General features: G+C 35.0%; 1 protein-coding gene across 7 annotated transcripts; it reads left to right on the top strand.

Annotated features, from left to right (window-relative positions):
* The first annotated feature begins 145 nt into the window (after positions 1-145).
* Positions 146-20,626, top strand: WTF9 (Ubiquitin carboxyl-terminal hydrolase family protein). 7 transcript variants are annotated; one of them, XM_086570704.1, is made up of 4 exons: positions 146-1,331; positions 3,153-3,215; positions 3,333-3,411; positions 20,507-20,626. In XM_086570704.1, the coding sequence occupies exons 1-3, from the start codon at positions 146-148 to the stop codon at positions 3,374-3,376; spliced, it is 1,293 nt and encodes a 430-aa protein (XP_086426830.1). In that variant the 3' UTR covers positions 3,377-3,411; positions 20,507-20,626. The 7 variants fall into 7 exon arrangements, 4 of the variants coding, with proteins under 4 accessions (XP_086426830.1, XP_086426827.1, XP_086426829.1 ...); XM_086570701.1 differs by lacking the exon at positions 20,507-20,626 and adding an exon at positions 7,470-8,101; XM_086570703.1 differs by lacking the exon at positions 20,507-20,626 and adding an exon at positions 3,524-3,614.
* Positions 20,627-20,941: the final 315 nt, after the last annotated feature.

A 20,941-nucleotide genomic window follows, 5' to 3' on the forward strand; every position in this document is an offset into this window, starting at 1 on the left:
TATATCGATATAATATTATTTCAACGCTCAACAGAAAAGAAGCCCAGCCCTCTGTTGACCACTATTAAACTGCCCACACCCCATAAGGCCGAGTCAAGGTCAGTTTCCTAAAACCAACTCTTTACATTTCTAATAATCTCAAACCATGTTCATAACTAAACCCAATCTTAAATCACTAAAAAAATTAATACAACAACTTATTTTTCCCAACTACACACAGAAAGCAACTTATGTAGATGTGAAAATGAAATGGAAAAAAGATTCATTTTTTGATAATATTGAAACCATATATAAATCCCAAGAATTAAAACCAATTATTGCTTTAAAAAACTGCATTGTTAAAGAAGCAGATAAATGTATACCCATTTCTGCTGTTTCGAAACGGGGGCTAGAGTTAGATGTACCTATAAAAGTTGCCAAGTTTTTAAGACAATACCCTTCGATTTTCCAAGAGTTTGTAGGACCTGAGTATAATTTGCCTTGGTTTAGATTGACTAAAGAAGCTGTTGAGCTTCATAATGAGGAGGAACTTGTTTATAGAGAGCGGAGAGAGGATATAGTTGATGGACTTAAGAGGTTGATATTGATGTCTGAAGGGAGGAAGCTTCCTTTGAAGATTGTTAAAGGAATGCAATGGTATTTAGGATTACCAGATGAATATTTGAAAGACCCGGAAGGGAATTTGGACTCTTCGTTTAGTTTGGTTGATATGGGAGACGGGTTACGAGGATTGAGTGTTGATAGTGGTGAGAAGGTATTGTCTACATTGCAGAGAAATGCTGTGAAGAGAGGAGTGTGTTTGGATGATTCGTGGATGCCACTTGCGTTTCCTCTTTATCCATCAAAGGGGTTGAGATTGAAAGTGAAGATTTCAAACTGGTTAGACGAGTTTCAAAAGCTTCCTTATGTATCGCCGTATGAAGACTGTTCGAATTTGAATCGAAGTTGTGAAGTTTTTGAGAAACGGGTTTTAGGCGTTCTTCATGAATTGCTTAGTCTTTTTGTTGATCACTCTGCGGAGAGGAAGAAAATTTTGTGTCTTCGTACTTATTTGGATTTGCCTCAGAAGTTCTACAAGGCATTTGATCGCCACCCGCACATATTTTATCTTTCATTAAGGAACAAGACCTGCACTGCGATTCTTAAAGAAGCATATGATCATGATTCAGCAATTGATGCCCATCCGGTTTTGAATGTGAGGGAAAAGTACATTAGATTGATGAAGAAATCAGATGCTATACTGAAAACAAGGCGACAAAAGAATTCCCTGTCAGCTGAACTTGGTAAATTAAATACAGATGTGGATAAGGACTGTGCTGCTGGAAACATAGGTGAAGCTCTTGTATTTGATTTGTAATTATAACATAGATATGAAATTATTTTTGCTGTTTCTTATCAAGTTGGAACATACCGCAGTGCAATTCTTCGTATTCTATAACATCTAGTGAAACTGTCGATCTCATCGCTAAACTTTAGCAACTTCTAGTACTATGTACTTGTTTAATCTATTTGTGAGATCTTGTTTAACAGTAAGAACAATCCTTAAGGTTAGAACAATCTTTTTTTTTATTCATACGTTTATATCATTTTCAGAATTGTTTCTATATTTAAGAAATGACTGCTTTTAATCCCTGCTTGCTTTGTGAAATTTGTGTAATTATCTTGAATGCATAAATAGTAACTAGAAATTTGAGTAGTATTTCATTGGGAATAGTTAGGGGAGGATTTCTGTGGAATTCCTTGGCAAGCGCTCAGTATTTAGGTGGATTCTCTTTACCTTGTCGAAGGGGTTGATTCTATTAGGGTGTCCAAAGGAGAAAATGCACAAAAACTGTCTTCAGGAAGGCTGATGTAACTGCACCTTCCTTGGAACATTCCAGATGAATTAGGCAGTATCTTTCTACTTATACAGTTAGACTTACAACAAAGGGTGGGGTGAGGGGGATTAAATCGCCACCTAGATGGTTCCCCATGAAAGAACTGCATACTTACTTGATAGGGCATTGATGAGATTCTTGCGGTCGAAAGAGTGGTCACCTTCGAGTCCTCAATCCTCTGAGCTGCTTCTTCAGGGTCACCTTGCTCTGTCTTAGTAAAAATACTAGACCATACCAATAGCTGATGCCTGCATAAGCATTTCCATTAGTTGTCATGCCAACAGATAACTTACGCACTTCTAGTCAAGTGGAGGCCAATTGCTCGGCTATATAAGAGGATGGTTTTAGATTGGGATGTGATATGTTCGGAGGGGCATTTTTAAGAGTGGCCGAGATGCAGGGTTAATTTTGTCTCGAGTATGTCCTGATTTAAAAGTGAAAGACTAGTTTTTTTCTTAGAGCCAACATTGATGTGATTAACGATAGTTTTGGCTAGGGAAAGAGACCAAATAAGCTGATTTGGGCGCTTACATTTGTCAGAATTCATGACCCTTTCTCAAAGTGATTGTAAGAGAAGTAAAGTTTTCCAAAAACTTAAATTGCTCAGTCTGAAAAGTGTTATAAGTGGCGTCTTCAGGCGTGCTTGATAACCAATTTTCCCACTGGCAAATCAATATTTTATTTTCCCACTTAACAGGCTATTTGCCACTGCTTGATACCAATTAGGATTTGGCAAACTCTTTTCTCGTTAGCCGGCAAACTCAGCACCTGACCTGGTTTTCCCACTTGATCCGGATGGATATATTTTGCTAGACGAAAATCACGAAAGATTTTCCCACTCTGGCAAATCGATCAGTATTTGTCTATTCTCTTTCCCTCTCTCACTCAAGCGCCGCAAGTGTTTTTTAGCTCGCTCTCTATTCTCTACTCTGGCAGATCGATCGGTATTTAGCTCGCTCTCTCTGCCTCTCTCCAACACCGCAAGTAAGCAATTCAACCTAAAGCTCGCCTCCAAAAAAAATATTTTTTTTTGATGAAGCGAAAGAATGAAAATCCGGAGGGGAGAATTAAATCACTTCTTGTTCAGCTCAAATCTGAGGCAGCTACTCTTGATAGAATTGCATACAAGAGAAAGAATCAGCATCGACGAGCTTTCTATTTCCAATATCTTTTAAAGGTCTTATATCATTACTAAATATTTTGTTGTTGTACGAATTTATTATTATTACTGTTTTTTGTTTAGTCAAATGAAAAGAAATATTTTCATGTTGTTAGGTGAGAAGGGATGTGAAACTTTTGAAGTCAGCCGGGTTGGAGGAGATTTTGAATTACTTTCAGGTTATGAAAAATAAAACCCCTACCGTACTAATATAACTTATTTTTGTTTTTTCTTTTGTGGAATTATATGATGACATTTAAGTTAAGTTAGTTGTGTTTTAATGTTGTATGTTTCAGTTCAAAGAAGAGAAAGGTCGATATTGATAAGCATTACCTTTTGAGGCGACTTTTAGGGGTTGCGCGTTTACTATCACAGGTGCTATTCTGATTTCGTTTTGTTTTTTTTGGCCTACAATTTTTGGTTTCTTTGTTCTACTTGTGTCTATTTATAGAACCACTGCATGATGGACTTTTGATGTTTGATATAGGTTTTTGTGTGCCCTCGTGATACACACCTATACGATGAACAATGATTGCGAAGTACTATTGTTATATTTGATATCATGTGAATGTACCTAACATAACGGTCCATAATAATGGTGTCTACAAATGATTGTTCTAAAAGTCAGAACACGAGAAAACGTTTCGTTACTTAGGGCATCTCTAATGGGGGGTGTAAAATTACACCTCCACCTAGGCTCTACGTAGGTGCCATTTAGATTTTTTACACAATTCTAATCAGATAAGATTGTATAGTTTATAAATATCCACACTCTATACTCTCCAATGGAAGAGTGTAAAAAAAAATAGATTTTAAAATCCTATACTCCAAGTGACGTCCCTCTTTAATTTAAATTGGGACGTCGCTTCAAGTGACGTCCGAGTTAAAAAATTACTTTGGAATTAGAAATGGACGATACTCCAAAAAACGTCCGAAAATTATTTCACTCAGACGTCAGTTCGAGTGTCGCCCGGGTTTTTTATTAACTAATAGCGAGAGGGGGAATTCCCCACCCTCTCTATTAGCTAATACACTATTACCTACGGTATAGCACCCCTATTGGAGAGAGTTTTTTTTATATTTGGAGTGTAAAATTTCCACTCTATACAGTTTACACCCCCCATTGGAGATGCCCTTAAGTGATTATGAGTATGTGTCCAGTGGCTTGCTTAGTCAAGACTTGGGTGGTTGCCAGGTTGGTCTACATTCCCACTTTGACTGGGGGAGAGGGGGTTTAAGAGGATTGTGGAATAAACATTATATCAAAAAAAAAAGGGGGGTTATATTGACATACCCCCCCACCACTAGTTGCAATTAGGATTACATAAAACTGGGGTAAAAACCCTGATTTGAGTCTTTATTAGTTTAAAACCCATTGACTTTTTGAATTACGGCTAAAGCCCACCCTTTTTTTTAAGTTGTGAATTAAAAGTTTCCGCACGTTAAAATTATGGAATAAGGTCATTGACCCAATTAGATCACCTCCTTTAGCTTCTTCTAATACCAAATTTACCCTTTTCTTCTCTGTTTAGTTCTTATTGTAGTTTGTCTTGAAAAAATCTCTTTTATTGAGTTTGAGATCGTGATATGTGATTTCATCAATTGAAAAAGTTTGGGTAACATAAATTTGTTATCCATGTTTGGGGTAATGAAGAAAGGAATCACTAGTGGCTTAGCAAGAAAAAGGTTAGATTTTTATGATGTTGGGCTTTTGATTTAATGTGTAAATGAGAATTGGTGTTCTTCATTTTTAAGTTTTAAGCTTGGTTTTGTTAAGGTAGTTAATGCGTTTGGCTTTAAGCTTCAAATACTTAAGAAACAAAATTTTTCTTGTTTGTTATGATGTGAATAAGATCTAGATAGGGAGAGCTTTGCAACACAAGATCAATTAGAGATGGTTCAAGACTTGGGATTGTATAAAATGGTGTATGATGACTTGCACTTTTAGCCAAGATATGGTAAGCATTGGAACATTCTATATCAAAAAGAAAAACTTCTTTTCGATGGATTTCACCAAATTAAGGAAGCTTTTTTGGCTAATATGCAGGGGTATAAAATGGTGTATGATGGAATAAACAATTAGTTATCAAAAAAAAAAGCTTCTTTGAACAAATTGCAATTGTGATTTATGTGGATTGATTTGGAGGATTATGGAATAAATACCCCACCCACTAGTATTATGCGAGACATTGTTTGCGAAGGATCCATAATTATTATCCCCCAAATTGTCATTTTAGAATGTGAAATACGCAATTGATTGCCACCGTTTTAATCCATATCTCTCGCGACAAACTTTCTACTAAGTATGTCCATTAGTGTGAGTATAATAAAATGACTTGTATGCTCAAACCGGAAGAATGAAGTGAGGGTGATGGTTGAATCCATATGGATCAATAATAAAATGACTGGTATCTCTAATGGAACCATTAAGTGTGAGGGTGATGGTTGAATCCATATTCGCCTTGATGGTAGTATAATTTCGATAGTATTTGTATGTGTTATGATGAAATTTGTATCACAAATAAATGTAGGCAATAGAATCTATGTTGTTTTTGTGTATTTTTAGTCATTGATATAATATGGTTAATAAACTTGAAGAACATTGTATTGTTTATGTGACAAAAGACCTCGACATCAAAGTGTAATGTAGGCGACCTTATCTAAATACAATGGGAGTTCATAGTGGTTGTTGCAATAGTAATAGACAATGCAACATCTATGTTGCGATTGAGTTGACATTGTAACATTCATGTTGTAGTTGTGGCAACATGTTTAGAAGCCCAAATTTAGAGTTACAACATCCATGGTGTTGTAGAAGAGTTAATAGTGCAACATCTATATCACGGTGGGGAATTGATAATGGTTAAGCCATTCGAAATTCAAAATGCAACACTCAAATCATCGCATTAGACCGATAACATTCATGTTGAATAATATTAGTTGTAATAAATGTATATGTCGATTGAGGTTAATGGTGCAACATCGTTGCGAATAATAGTTACATAGTTAACATTATTTTTATATATTAAAGCCCAAACTTCATTGTAACAATATTAAAAATTAGACATTGTTCAAAATTTTTGAGAGAAATCAATAGGAAATTTTAAGGACAAAATTACCAATTCTACGATAAAGTTTTCATATTTGCAACATTTGTTTTGTCTTAAAGATAAAAGTGGTAATTAGACAACGGATTGTACATCCCTTTTATCCATAATTAAAAGAACTGCGTGGGCTTTACACCCAAAACCTGTTAGGATTATCCCCACAATAAGCATTTAGATCGTAAGAATGTCGTTCATGTAGTATCACGATTTATCTGCTGTTGTTACTAAATGAAATCGATTAACATTGATCATTCTGATGCCTCAAGCATTCGGCATTAAGCTATGTCGATGTCTACGTCCCATGTTTATTAGTCGAATATGAATGCTAAAACTACTTTAAATCGAATCAGTGTCCTTACTCCTCGGGGGCAGGTTGGATCGGCATTTGAAAATGAACCAACAACTACTTCAATTGGTGGAAGAACCGCATGTAGCCCATGCGCCATTACTGTCTTGGCAGTTCCTTGCTTTCTTGAGATGGCAATCCCGCCAATCTCACGGTCAACAGCTCCAAGCAATAGTGCTGTTTTAATTGCATCCTATATATAACATAAAAACACTAGTTCTTCTTACACAATTCATACATTGCCTAAATATTCAAAGATGCACCAACAAAAACAAGCCAAGCATTCACATATTTCACAAAATATCAATAATTGCAGTACGTATAAACAAGCCAAAAAGTTAAAAAAAAAAAAACTCACTTGGCCAACAGCAGCCAGGGGGAAATACTGCCTACCATATTGAGTCTGCTCTTCATTCTTCGGTTCCGAGACAACAGAAGCAGCTCCATTGACTGACCCAATAGTTGCAGATGAAGCATAAACAAGAAAAGGACGAACAAGAGGAGTGGGTCTAAGAAAATGGTTGTGTGGGCTTTGAACAGTGTCAATGGCTAATTTCGTAATTTCCACAGAAAAAGGGTATTTAGGACAATTCATGATCCTTGACCAGTCAACTGACGGAAACTGTTGGTTGACTTCTATTGACTGTCAAATTGGAGGGGAAATCCTAATTTCAATTATTATGGGGGTAATCCTAATTGCAACTAGTGGTGGGGTATGTCAATATAACCCAAAAAAAAACATACCTGTGTTTCATTAGTTATATATGCATTTCATAGAGTATTGTTGTACCTGGTATGGTCTAATCTTAATGAGCTGCAACAGTCGTTCATTGCATCTGCAGCCATGTTGCTAAATAGATGAGCCATCCAGTTAATTTATCGTTCAGTGTATATCAGATGAGTTCAAGCTGTAGGCTCAAGGAACTGATAACAAATTAAAATTGTTACATACTTAAATGACTACAAACCATTTTTTTCAGAATGCTTCAACAAAACTGAAAGTGCCGAAAAGCACCCAAACAAATACCGAAAGATTGTCGGCTACGGTGATAGTTGAGGTTCAGTTTGTTGAACTTGAACTATTCAACTTTGAATGGTTATGGAACTTTTGTCTACGGCTGCAAAATGGAATACACGGCTGATAGTTTCACTGCAACCGACTAAACTAGAAAGCTCTACAGGCTACAGATCAAAGAAAGTAAAATATCTGTGGTTATGCTGCATATGCAAGTTTGTATATATGTGCCACCATTAGCTACCTAAGGACTGAACGAAATAACAGAAATAACAGAAGATTCAATGGAAAACAAGACAATCCTAGAGCAATCAGTAACATGACTCTTAGAGATATGAAACATTATTTGGAAGTTGAGGTTGAGGAGATCAAAGACTCAGTCCAAATGAGAGTGTTGGCTGACAGAATAGGTCTATCGCTTAAATATAGGACAAAACTCAAAAAGGTCAGATGGTTACTACCTCCTACTGGGTGCATAAGTTAAACTGTGATGGGTCTATGAATTTTGAATATGTTGGATATGGTGGTATTGCTCGAAATGAACATGGGCAAGTCATTTTTGCTTATACTGGTGGTGGCTATGTGTATTCTATCTTGTGTTAGAATAGTTGTATGAACACAAAGAACTAAAAAGTAGAAACGTAGGAATAAAGAACAATGAAGAAACAAGGGACGTAGTAGCGGGAATAACCAAGGCGGATTTAGTCGTTCTTAAGGAAAGATTTAAGCCCCTTCCAATGGTGCGCAGAAAGGCAACGATGGCGTCTTCCTCACAAGATTCAATGGTTATGGCTGACCGACTTTGCACTAGAAACGGACTACCCTCTAGTAACGTGAATATAACTCTCGGGGGCGACATGAAGAAGAGAAGAAGAAAAGGACCTGGTTTGAGTTTTTCTTTTTCTCCGAAGTTGAGTTTCGATCAAGTCTATTTTCTCTATGGACTCACAGGTCCTATTTATAGAGGTTAGGAGAAAGAGAGACCAACCCTAATAGAACACTAAAACTTTTGCTTCAAGAAAAAGGCAAAACAAGTTTAGGCTATTGGTCAAACCACTACCCACAACAAGAAGCCCAAGCCGGGCCCGAACCCTACCGATGTGTGGTGGATAACCAATGTGGGACTATCTACTATGCACTAAAGTGGCGAGAATACTATTTGTTCATCTCCTCCACTTTTGCACACACACTCTAGTATTTAGAAATACACAAGAGATTCCAACAATCCCCCACTATTTCAAAATACTAATAGTCCCCCACTATTTTGGAATAGGATATTACAAAAAGAAATGGGTTAACGAAATGCCGGAGAGAATCGAAAAACAATGCATAAGATCTTGGTGTTTTTACTGGGCTTGAACCGGTCATAGGGTAATATGTCTTATAATACGTGAAAGTGGTGGATTAAAAAATCTTTGAACCAACATTCCCTTGTAATAAAATAGAGGACATGCACCCACATTGCTCTTTCATTATATGCCTGTTCTGCGGTGTTGCGCTTTTTGGCCCTTGCGCTGCCTGTGTTATGTGAATACTCATAAGAACCGACCCAGTTCTACATTCACGTAGGTGGATATCCATCAAGTGTACATAGCAGTTAGAATACACTATCTCATAAAAAATAATGGACTATGGATTCCATTAAGAGTAAAATAACTCAGCCTTTTCTCATTGCTATTCAAGTTATACAAAGTATACAATAATGCTATCTAGTCATAGGGGACGCGTCAAAGAAAGACAATAGCATACCGAGGCGACGAGGTGACTTGTTTTTCCCTTTGAATCTAATTCATGGGATCTCCAATCATATAAAGGGGGTTGCCGTCGATTGTAAGCCCTCTATCTAAGGCAAAAAGTCTCATCCCCTCGACGATAACCACTTGCCTCCAAAGAAGTGGTGCAGTTAGACATGTGGCCAAACTAAGTCCAACCTAACATAATCTCTAACCGCTTAATTAAGTTATATCTCAACTTACATGTATTCTTTTCCCATTGCATTACATAAGATAACATGTCTTAGCTATCAGAATGAGAAAGTTGCAAAACATATACATATCAGAGAGGATTTTGTTTTAGAGCTAATGGGAAGATTTGCCAAGAGGTTGCTAACCCACTCAAAGATCATCACATGCCTTTTCTAAAGGCGATTAGCTTGGATGATATCCAAGACACTCAATTACCACCAAAGGTAAACACATAAACATTCTCTGGATCCGGTTTATAACATATTACCCTTCTAACAATGATGGAAATCTACTAAATATCATCCATAATCAATGGCTCTGCTATAAGACTTGGATAATCGACAATATACATCAAAGTTCCTTATAAGGACACAATGGGTTATCATTTCAAGATGCCATTAATGTAGGCAATGTCATGTCTCACATACATTATCCATCAAGTACAATTGGCTACCAATGATATTGACATATTTAGTATGAGAAAACACAAAGAGATTATTTTTCATAAGATGGATATTTGCCACAAAATGTGTTAACACATGCTTACTATCATAATACCCATACTTTTCAATGAAAAATATTTTTACTAAGTGCTATAACAATATAATGAGACCAACATGAGTTTTAATTCCTATATTCACCTGACCATTCAATTCTCAGAAGTGCCGAAATTCCCCTATACCATCCCGGCCGGTCCGGTTTAAGGTATTGTGTGGCTTCAACCATATTCAAACGTCAACATCTTGACAACTGAATATAGCGATTCTGAAATGAGTTTAACAACATAATAAACTATCATTTTCAATGACGGTTTATGACGTGTTTCAAATAGAAATTTCTCTGTCTCATACACATTCTCAATGCTAGCACTCATGATATGAAATCATCTAAACAAAAGAGATTAACACATATGTCTTGCTTTGTTCTAAAGAAAGTACACATTTTTTTTTTTATCAACAACGGTACTTTGACATCCATATGACACTAATATGTTGTTGAATTGCTCATGCCATTTATAGTTTTTTGAATCAACTCATACAAAGATTTAACTAAATTGTATACCTTCACTCATCACCGGTACTACTTGGTATTGTAGTTCCAAGACAACTACTCAACTAGAGTCTTTAGAATTCGTAGAAGAAATTCTAGTTATATGAGCAAGGTTTCAAAATAGTATAAATTTTGTCTCTGATTGAAACCCCTTGGCTATTATTATTAACATTGTATTTTGCAATACAACTATCACGTTTTAGTTTTCTCTTGAAGATCCAATTCAACATAGATCCCCCAATAAATCAAGAGTCCAGTTTATAGGAGTTGTATCCTTCAAAAAAGACACTTCTCATAGACAGACAACTTCCTTATAGGTTAATGAATCTTCCTTAAGAAACATATAAACATCTTCACCGTTAATGGTGGAAATACTCATTGATAGTCTTCCAAATTTCTTGTGCAGAAATAATGGGATTATCTTATGTAGTTCATTATGAACATTCAACCACTCTATGCCAATTTCTCGAGAAAGCACAACCTCAAATAAAATTAGCATATAAGACATTCAATAATAGTGTGGTATCTACAAAATTGTTATCACTCATGACAACCGAAAACAAACATCACTATTATGAGTTTCACCAATGAACATCTACTTGATAATTCTAGGTCTCAAAAAAAAATAATAATAATAATAATATATATATATATATATATATATATATATATATATATATATATAGGGATGGTTATATGAACTCCACTAAAACTTAACTCCAAATGAACTCCACCACTTAACTCAATGAACTAGAAGCTGATTTTTGGTGGAGATGTTTTCCCACAATAAGAGATCATCCTCACAAAAATCAGCTCATTTGAAGATGTACAACCTCATCAAAAATCATTTAGAAAGTTATGAAATTATCCAACCGGGCCAGATTTTTTTTAATTTCGATACAATTTTTGACAAGGTTAGACATATTCAATTGAGCTGATTTTTGGTGGGGTGTTCTCCATCATGAGATGTACACATCCACAAAAAAAAATTAGTCCCCTCAGTTCATTTTGTAAGTTCATTTTTATGAGTGGAGTAACTTTGGAGTCGCTATAAGGTGGAGTTCATATAACCATCCTATATATATATATATATATATATATATATATATATATATTTCTTTTTAGATTTATTCACAATAGCCTTGGCAAGACACCCCCACATTTTGAAACATTTTTGGATAGGCCCAAGACCTTTCCATACTTTGTAGTTCGATTGTCTTTCCAATTATCTTGTGAGATGAACTATGGTAAAACATTGTCATGCATATGGGTCACTACCCCCACAGTTCAATGGTTACTCAACCTAATCAAACTTACATGCAAAACACATTATACCGCTACAAACACTAAAAAAGAAACAACAACAATAAAATGCACTCTTATGACAAGAATATACTTTACTCAAGTCTATGATTCTAGATCATATTAAACATAGTCATATTATGTTCATGTTATCTATATGAAAGGAAATCCACAAGTGATTCAAATGAATTTTAAAGAATAGAAGAATTAGATGAAAAAGGTTTTACCCAAGATAATATCAAGATCATCCTTCTTTTCATCATTCAACATTCCAACTGCCATAGGGAGACAATCCACGACTTGTACATCACCTTGGCTATTTATCCATAGTCATAGGAGGATAATGCCTAATAAGACAATCTACAAGCATTACATCTCCTTGTCTAAAATAGTCAATCGGAGGATATTGTCTAAGAAGACAAACCATTACCTTACATCTCCTTGACTAAATTAGGTTTAAGAGGATATTGATTGTTTCATATTATATTGTTTCCTCGTAGACAACGATGCTCATTACTTTATAATATATGACATGGTTAAACTTCATGTCAATGTTAAATAATGCATTCATGCCAAACATGGTAAATATCATATCATAGGTTCGGAAAAGTAAACTTTAATTGTACCCTCACAACAAAAAGTATACAATATTTAAGCAAATCTAGCCATTGAATATGCAAAACAACCGAGGACTCCACCTCCTCTTTTATATGAGCTCAAGTAAGATAGAATACCCTATCAACAAGACCTCAAGTACTACCACAACATCTAATGGCTCAATCCATTAATGTCTTCAACTAGAAAAATTTACCAATAAACTATTATCAAGTTTAAAGTAAATCCACGATGATTAATATCCAAAAATAGCATGCTACACAACTTTAACATATGCTATATTAGATATAAGCTACAAGTTACTTCATCTAACATGTATTTTCACAGCGGTAAAGATAATTATAACCATCGTCTAACAACACGTTCACTCAATAAAGATAAACAATTATGCATTGAATACATTATAATTACTATCCAAGATTTGAGTGTGGTTGATATTAACTATCTTAAGGTCTCTCTTAGACTATCTACATACATCTACATATGTACAAAGAAAATTAATATCAAACTACTTCTAGTCAAACCAATTAATTCCTCGATTGATAAACACGATAATTTGTTGACTAGGTTATTAAAGAAGTTTAAGCTTAGGGATTTCCTCCTAAGAAAAACTAGCATGCAACTCAAGGCAAGAATATCACCATATAATCAAACCAAAAGAATTGCAAAGAGTGAAAGAATACGATACCTAACCGATTGAAAAAATCGGATTACCATATTTTCCTCCTAGAAAAACAGTTCAAAAGAACTGTAATTCTGAACTAGCTCATGAAGAATTGGGTATCAAGCCTTATACCACTGGAAAGCTCTTTGAATCAGCTTTTCAACCCAAAAAGCGGATTGCAAAACCGAGTTCTGAGCTGAAAGTTATAGCAGTTTCGTGAACGAGTGACGCAAAGAGTCAAAAAAGACGAACTTTGACGTTTTTCTTGATAGAAATCTCATATTTGACTCCTACAAACGTAGGAGAAAGGTCTACAACCATATAGGGTTTGATAAACCACAAAAGATCAATAAATATTGAATATTTAATTGGTTTCCCTAACAAAAACGAAATTATTAGAAAATTTCTAAAGTCATAACACAATAACACAAAAATAATTCAAAGTAAAAGACTTATCTTTTGATTGCCATATTAAAAGCACTCTCCTTTGTTCTACTACAAAACTCTTTCCTTAAGATTGTTAGAATAGTTGTATGAACACAAAGAACCAAAGTATAAATGGAATGAACAAAGAACAATGAAGAAACAAGGACGAAGAATCGGGAATAACCAAGGCGCGGATTAGTCCGTCCTTAAGGAAAGATTTCGCCCCTTCCAATAGTGCGAAAGGCAAAGGGCGCCTTTCCTCATTGTGGTTCAATGGTTAACAATGACTGACTTTGCACTAGAACGGACTACCCTCTGTAACAAAGAATATAACTCTCTCTCTAGGCCGACCGAAAAAAAGAAGAAAGAAATTTGGTTTGAGTTTTTCGTTTTTCTAAGTTGAGTTTCGATCAAGTCTATTTTTTCTATGGACTCACAAGTCCTATTTATAGAGGTTAGGAGAAAGAGAGACCAACTCCTAATAGAACACCTAAAACTTGTTTGCCAAGAAAAAGGCAAAACAAGTTTAGGCTATTGGGTCAAACCACTACCCACAACAAGAAGCCCAAGCCCAGTCCAACCCTACCCGATGTGGTGGATAACCAATGTGGGACTATCTACTATGCACTAAAGTGGCGAGAATACCATTTGTTCATCTCCTCCACTTTGCACACACACACTAGTATTTAGAAATACACAAGAGATTCCAACATCTTGTACTAGGAACTAAAGGCAATTGAAGTTGGTATCTTAGGGGAATTGAGACAACGCCATGGACATGCTGGAATCTGGTGGCATCAATTAAGAAACTTGTGCTTAGTGTAAACCCGATTGCCTTCCTTCATGTCTATTGTGAAGAGCATAGAGTTGCAGATCACCTTGCAAAGCTCTCTTTAGGTGCTAATATGGAATCTTTTGTTTTTTCAAATCCTTTATGTATTGTAAATGTCTAAATTTACACCAAAGATTAAGACTTGGCTCTTAGCTCTTAGCTCTTAAGTTAGAATAATAAATAAGGTTTTGTTTGGTGTTAATAGCTGTTTTTTATGAGTAAGAAGATGTCTATGTATCCAGCACTGTGTAACTGAGATTGGAATCAAGCCACACGTAACTCTAGAGGGTGATTTTTATAGTCATTAGGAGTGAGCATCAGATGCAACACGTGTACTGATGGGTACAGATGTGCGGTCGTGATGAATGACATATGTATATAAGAGGCACGTGGATAGCAGTTATAGGTATTTTAGGTCTATCTGAGTTGGCATAAAATATAATAATAGTGTTTTCGGTAATGATAGTTGATGATTGTAATGATGCATATATTACGGAAAAAGGGTTTAAAGATAAAGTTGGTAATAATGACAGTAATAGATAATAATGTCACAAGATGGGGTCGAGTCACTGGCTGTTGAATATGCGAGTGTTCTGATATAGCGAGAGTTTGGAGTTGTTTGTGAGTGTAATGTGCACTCATATATTTGGGAGTCGCATTATACTAGAGGAGTTATTGGATCTGAGTCTCATGCACATCACATAACTGATGGGATGTCTCTTAGAAGTACTATAATACACGATGATGTAACTAAGGATTACGAAAGATAATAAAAACATATGGGAATATGCAAAATCCCAGCCATCTTTAAAAAAAAAATGAAGAGATAAATGATCAAGCTGCAAAAAAAATATTTTCCAAAAATTGCCTCACGAACTACATCGGCCAATCCCCTACACTCTAGTCCATACTGGTTTTGGATTCTCAAGTGGTGGGGCAAATCCACGAAAACGAAAGCAGCTGTCTCAGCAGGCAAAAAGATCTTTCTAAAATTCAGACATGAATGGTGACAATCTTGTCTCCAACTTTTCCTTGTGAATGAGACACTTGGCATCTAAACCCTGTAAAAAGGCTAGAGGACCACATCACTTTGAAGTTTGAACATTGTATTTATTAAATTAACAAACTTTTGTCATAAGATAATGGAGAGATGATTTTTGTTTGAATGCAGTTGTGATGTATGTATGGTTGGTTTGTTATGAAGATGGCGTGGCATGGCTCAAGCTCGGCTCGCTAATTATACGAGTTTTAAATTGAGCTCGAGCTCGGCTCATATAGTTAAACTAGTAAGTTCGAGCCGAGCTTAAACGAGCCAAGCCCAACCCGAGCTCCGAGCCCTCGGTTATTTTATACTATAAATATGCTATTTGAACTAAATGAGCCGAGCTTCATCAAGCTCATTTGTTACACGAGCTTTTATTTGAAATTCTAATTCGCTCATATAAGTAAATGAAATGAACTCGAGAACCGAACTTAAACGAGCCAAATCCAAGCGGAATTCTGAGCCCTCGACTCAAATTCCACCCTTAGGCATGGCTTTTGAAATTGTATCCAGAATTGACGAGGTACCCATGCTTTCTGTTTCAGTACCTTTTGTCTTGTCTTCTAAATTGTAATACCTTCCTCGAAGAATATATATTTGGCATTTTCTATACTTTCGGAAGCCTCCAAGATGAAAAACTAATTAGCGAGACGCAAAAGTCCTATCACTAACTAATACTATGAATGTATCTACTTATATCATTATATGGTTGTATAGGAATGGTATTTCAGGAACTAAGATATAAGTTTATAACATATAACTACAAATGTTCAGATTCAAGTGGCTTAAAACGAAATTGGAAAGGGAAAGAAAAAAAAAAACAGGCATTTTCATAATGTCATCTACATGATACGAAATATGTTTATGGAAATAAAAAATCTACATGATACGAAATGTGTTATGTAAAGTCATTGTCAGAATATTTAGTGGAAAGATATAAAATTGAGACTGGATCAATCGGCAGTTCCCAATACGCAACGTAACTTTAACCTTTTTTTTTAGCGGCCATCTAACTTCCAAACTAATATGCAACGAGGTCCTTCATCAATACACTCAATTTGTGAACAAGACATCCTTGATGGAGGTCGTACTGGTGCAACTATTTAGGCTGAGTGGAATGGTACTCTGTATTTCTATCTTTCTGAAAAACAGTGTTATCCGGATAGAGAGAAAAGTTTCGCTGAATCAATGGTCTAAACAATCCTATGCCATTAGAATTGGTGCAGTTTGAAATCTACCTGTTTTTCAATGCCACTTCGACCAGTGCCGTATGAAATTGTATTTTAAAATCGGTTTGGTGGAAACACTTTACAAACCACTCTATTTCAAATAGCACTGTATGAAATTGTTTTTACAAATCACGCAACTTCAAATGGCGCTATTTGGGTTTTTACAAATCATGCCATTTCATTTCGCTTTGAATACACTCTCCATTTCTCGATAATACTCTATATAGAAAACCACCGCAATTTTGAGTGAATGCAAAGCACCAAGCCTTATAAAAAGGTTTGGAATGTGTTCCATAAAAAGTTTGTTCTGTATTCATTATTCCATGAGGTTTGCCAACGTTCTATATTCATTGTTCTGTATTCATCTAAACTATCTTAAAAATCGCAATTTTTATCTACAGTCCTGCAACCGTAGAATAATAGTTTTTTATGTACCTCTAGGTCTCTTCGTCACTTTTTTCTTGAGACTGTTTTGTCTCCATTAAAAAAATTAAACTCTAACCAACACATTAGTTTAGAAATGAGTAAATATCTAAATTTTTGAGGATACAAATGTAATTATAAAATATTCTATATTAAACATTACTCAACATCTTAATATATAGAAAAATATAGGGTATGATGAATAGTGTTTTCACGTACGTCACATAGAGCAGTTTGGTAATTTCACATTCTCTATTATTTTTATTTTTTTTTGTCATTTTGTAGGGGTAAAATTGTAGTATTATAGTTTTTTAAATTAATTTCTAATCATAATGGGCCTTAGGGCATCTCCAATGGAGGGTGTAAAATTACACCTCCACATAGGCGTCACTTAGGTGCCATTAGGATTTTATAACTCCAATTGTAAATTATTATAGAGTCCATAAAATTCACTCTCTATTGTTCCCAATGGAAAAATGTAAAAAAGTTCAATTTTCTTAAAGTGGCGTCAACTTTTATCTACAGTCCTCGCAACCGTTTAAATTTTTCAAATAGTTTTAGAAATAAATACCTCTAGGTTTCTTCGTCGATTTTTCTTTTAGACTGTTTTGACTGACTTTTTATTACCGATAAAAGGGGGAATTTCCTACCCTCTCTATCAACTAATACTCTATTTATTACCTACGGTATAACACCCCCATTGGAAAGAGTTTTTTGACATTTGGGTTGTAAAATTTCCACTCTATATGATTTACACTCCCCATTGGAGATGCCCTTATGTTTGGAAAAGTCAAACAAATAGGGGTAAAATAGTCTTTTTCACATATGTTATAAGGGTATAATTGTAACTTTCCTTTCTTTTTAAATATCAAAACTTTGCCATGTGTCTTCATTGGTGGGTCTCCTCATCACGTGAGAAAGTTAAACAACGGCTGCCCACAATTGAATACGTGCGCAGTACGTGCCTTTTGCTAGTTCAACAATAACGGCTTTAGTGTTCCCACCATTTCGTTTCTTTGTCAAGTCCTTAGAACACACGTGCATGAGCACGTGCCACATACTAGTTATTCCATAAAAAGTGATCCATCAAAAGAGTTGACCAGTGTTACTTTGTCTCTTTGTCACCAATTATCATCTTCATTCAGAGACAAAACTGCAACGTGGTCGTCTGGTAGATTGGTAATGGTAGTGACCCATCATTTTGTACAGGGTCCCACTTTGAGACATCACTAGGACAAAAAAACCAGTGATATATTAGCCTACGTGTCAGAGGATATCATCCACAGCATGTAAGCCAAGTGGAGGTATCATCAAGATAATGGAAGGGACGCTGGAGTTGAGATTATCAGAGGGAATGGGGCTATGGATGAGCTCGATTCAATTAGGAGAGACCGAGAGAAGCGAGATGGTGCATAGTTCTGGAGATTAGGCTGAGCCAGGGGCCGCGCCCTTGTGTCGGACACTTAGCCTACAAGGGCTTACAAATGGAAAGAAATTGCAAAACAACACACAATGACAGCTCTTCACAGATTCACTACTACAAATGCGTCCCCCCTTGAAAGTACACCAAATCCATGGCAGTAGTACTCGATCTTTACCTTGTCCCCCCCCTTTGTTCTCTCTGCAAATCTTCAAAGCTGTACTCCAAGAATAACCAAACAATGGGTATCTTAGATTCTTAGGTGGATAAGTACACGAAAATTTAGTATTTTTTTTTATGATATTTTGTCGATTTCTTAGAGAATGGTGTTGTAATTATCGTGTGTGCATTTTGTATGTGGATACTCCATTCGCATGGAAACCCAGTCATCGATATATTGACAGCATAGTACAAAATATCCCGATATATCTTGATATTTGGGATATCTATTTCTATATTCTAGAAAAAAATATATAAATATCACAATATGTTCAGAGATATATACGACTGCAAATATCGGTGATATTTTAACGATATTTGTGATATTTGCGATATATTGCGATATTTGGAGATATTTTGTGTATATAATAATTTTATTTAATATTTACCATTATATTTCAAATAAATATAAATAATGTATCATGATATATCAAGAAATATCTACAATATCTACGATATTTTTCGATATTTTGGATATATCCACGATATTTGCATGTGAAACAATGCCAAATATCCTCAAAGAGAGGAATATATCCACGATACATATCCATAAATTGAATATCGATAAATACTCATATCCTGATATTTTGTACTATAATTGGTAGTATATGTCGAGATTTTAAAGTGTAATTTGACATCATGATTACGATTGAGATTATGAATGAACCAAGTCTTCTTTAAAAACAAAACGAAACCAAACGAAACATATCCAAGTGGCGCAAAAAATCTAAACTGGAGTTACTAAGTATAGAATTTCGGGTGCCTTTAACTTGAGTACTTGACCATGTATAAGAAGCCTGTTTTTTTGGGTAATGTAAAGACCAAGTGGTCATTAGAATATGTTTAACTAGATTTTTAGACCCGTTCAACAAACGGGGATCTTTTTATATAATTTTTTTTCATTTTATTATTGTGTATCAAAAATCTTATTTCCAAACTACATTAAAACTCATACAAAAAATTAATTGATCAAAGTTTCCAGCGCTAATTGTTTGCCAAATTTTGTTCTAGACTTCAAACAATAAAAAAAAAAAAAAAAAAAAAAACAATAAATAATTATGTAAGACATTTATGCTTTAAAAGAGGAAGCTCTTAAGTCCACACTAACAGTTGCTAATGATAAGCAATATAACAGTAATTACTAAATAATTAAGCTCAATGTAAACCAAGAAAATGCTCTAACTGATCTATCCATATTCTCCTTGTCTTGAACTTAGCCATAATTCCTGCAGTTAAATGAAATAATTTCTTTTGCTAAATATTTTGAATTTACTTAAAATTTTCTACATAACATGAATTAAAAAAATTCAAACAACAAAAATTTAAACAATTTCATTCGTGGGAGTAAGATTACCCTTTTATGGCAATGAATCTCTTCTTAATAATAAAAAAAATATTTCTTTTCTCGATTGAACATACTCAAAAATAAATAATCAACATGAAGCCATGATAATACAATCATGGTTGCTGAATGTTCCGAAGTATTTCATTTTAATTAACGTTTGCAAAAAATTACCCATTAATAAACAATAATTTGGAACGTGGTCGGCCGGGTATACTTTCAAAATTTAGTAAACAAATTATATCATAGACTGTAAATAAACTTTAGTTTATGTATCTACTCCAAACTATTACTTTGTAACATCCAAGAATTGCGTTTTTTGTGCATGGTCACTTGGCCTTGAACTTTAGTTGGCTATTGCTTTTAAGAGTTCTATGTGCGTCGTATTTATACATCAATTATAGTTGGCAAAATCTTAGCACTATTGATGAAAGTCAACATATGGATATGTGTTTACATTTGGTGGTGGAGCAGTTAGTTGGAGAAGTGTAAAACAACAATGTATTGCAGATTCGACTACAAAGGCAGAGCATGTTGCTGCTAGTGAAGCAAGCAAAAGAGATAGTCTGGTTTAAGAAGTTTTTTTTATGGAATTAGAAGTAGTGCCTCAAGCACAGACTCCTGTAACATTATTTTGTGACAATAGTGGTGTAGTATAGTAGTTCAATCCAAAGAGCCTAAGTATCATAAGAGGTCAAAGCATATGTAACGTAATTATCATTTGATACGACATTGTGTAGCGTGGTGATATTGCAGTTACGAAAATTCCTACAACTGAGAATTTTGCATACCCTTTTACTAAAGTTTTGCCTATCAATTCTTTTGAGAGTCACATGGGTAATATGGGTCTTAGAATAGTTGCTAAATGTGGTTTTAAAGGCTAGTGAGAAATTGTTGGGATATTTGGCT

Source organism: Coptis chinensis, chromosome 7, assembly GCF_015680905.1.
Source record: "Coptis chinensis isolate HL-2020 chromosome 7, ASM1568090v1, whole genome shotgun sequence".
Taxonomy (NCBI): Eukaryota; Viridiplantae; Streptophyta; class Magnoliopsida; order Ranunculales; family Ranunculaceae; genus Coptis; species Coptis chinensis.

Bases quoted from the DNA above. Each gene is read 5' to 3' on its own strand.
- WTF9 (XM_086570704.1), top strand. From the start codon at position 146: ATGTTCATAACTAAACCCAATCTTAAATCACTAAAAAAATTAATACAA. The intron at 1,332-3,152 runs GTGAAGCTCTTG...TCATGTTGTTAG, and splicing joins CTGTGCTGCTGGAAACATAG to GTGAGAAGGGATGTGAAACT. The intron at 3,216-3,332 runs GTTATGAAAAAT...TGTATGTTTCAG, and splicing joins AGATTTTGAATTACTTTCAG to TTCAAAGAAGAGAAAGGTCG.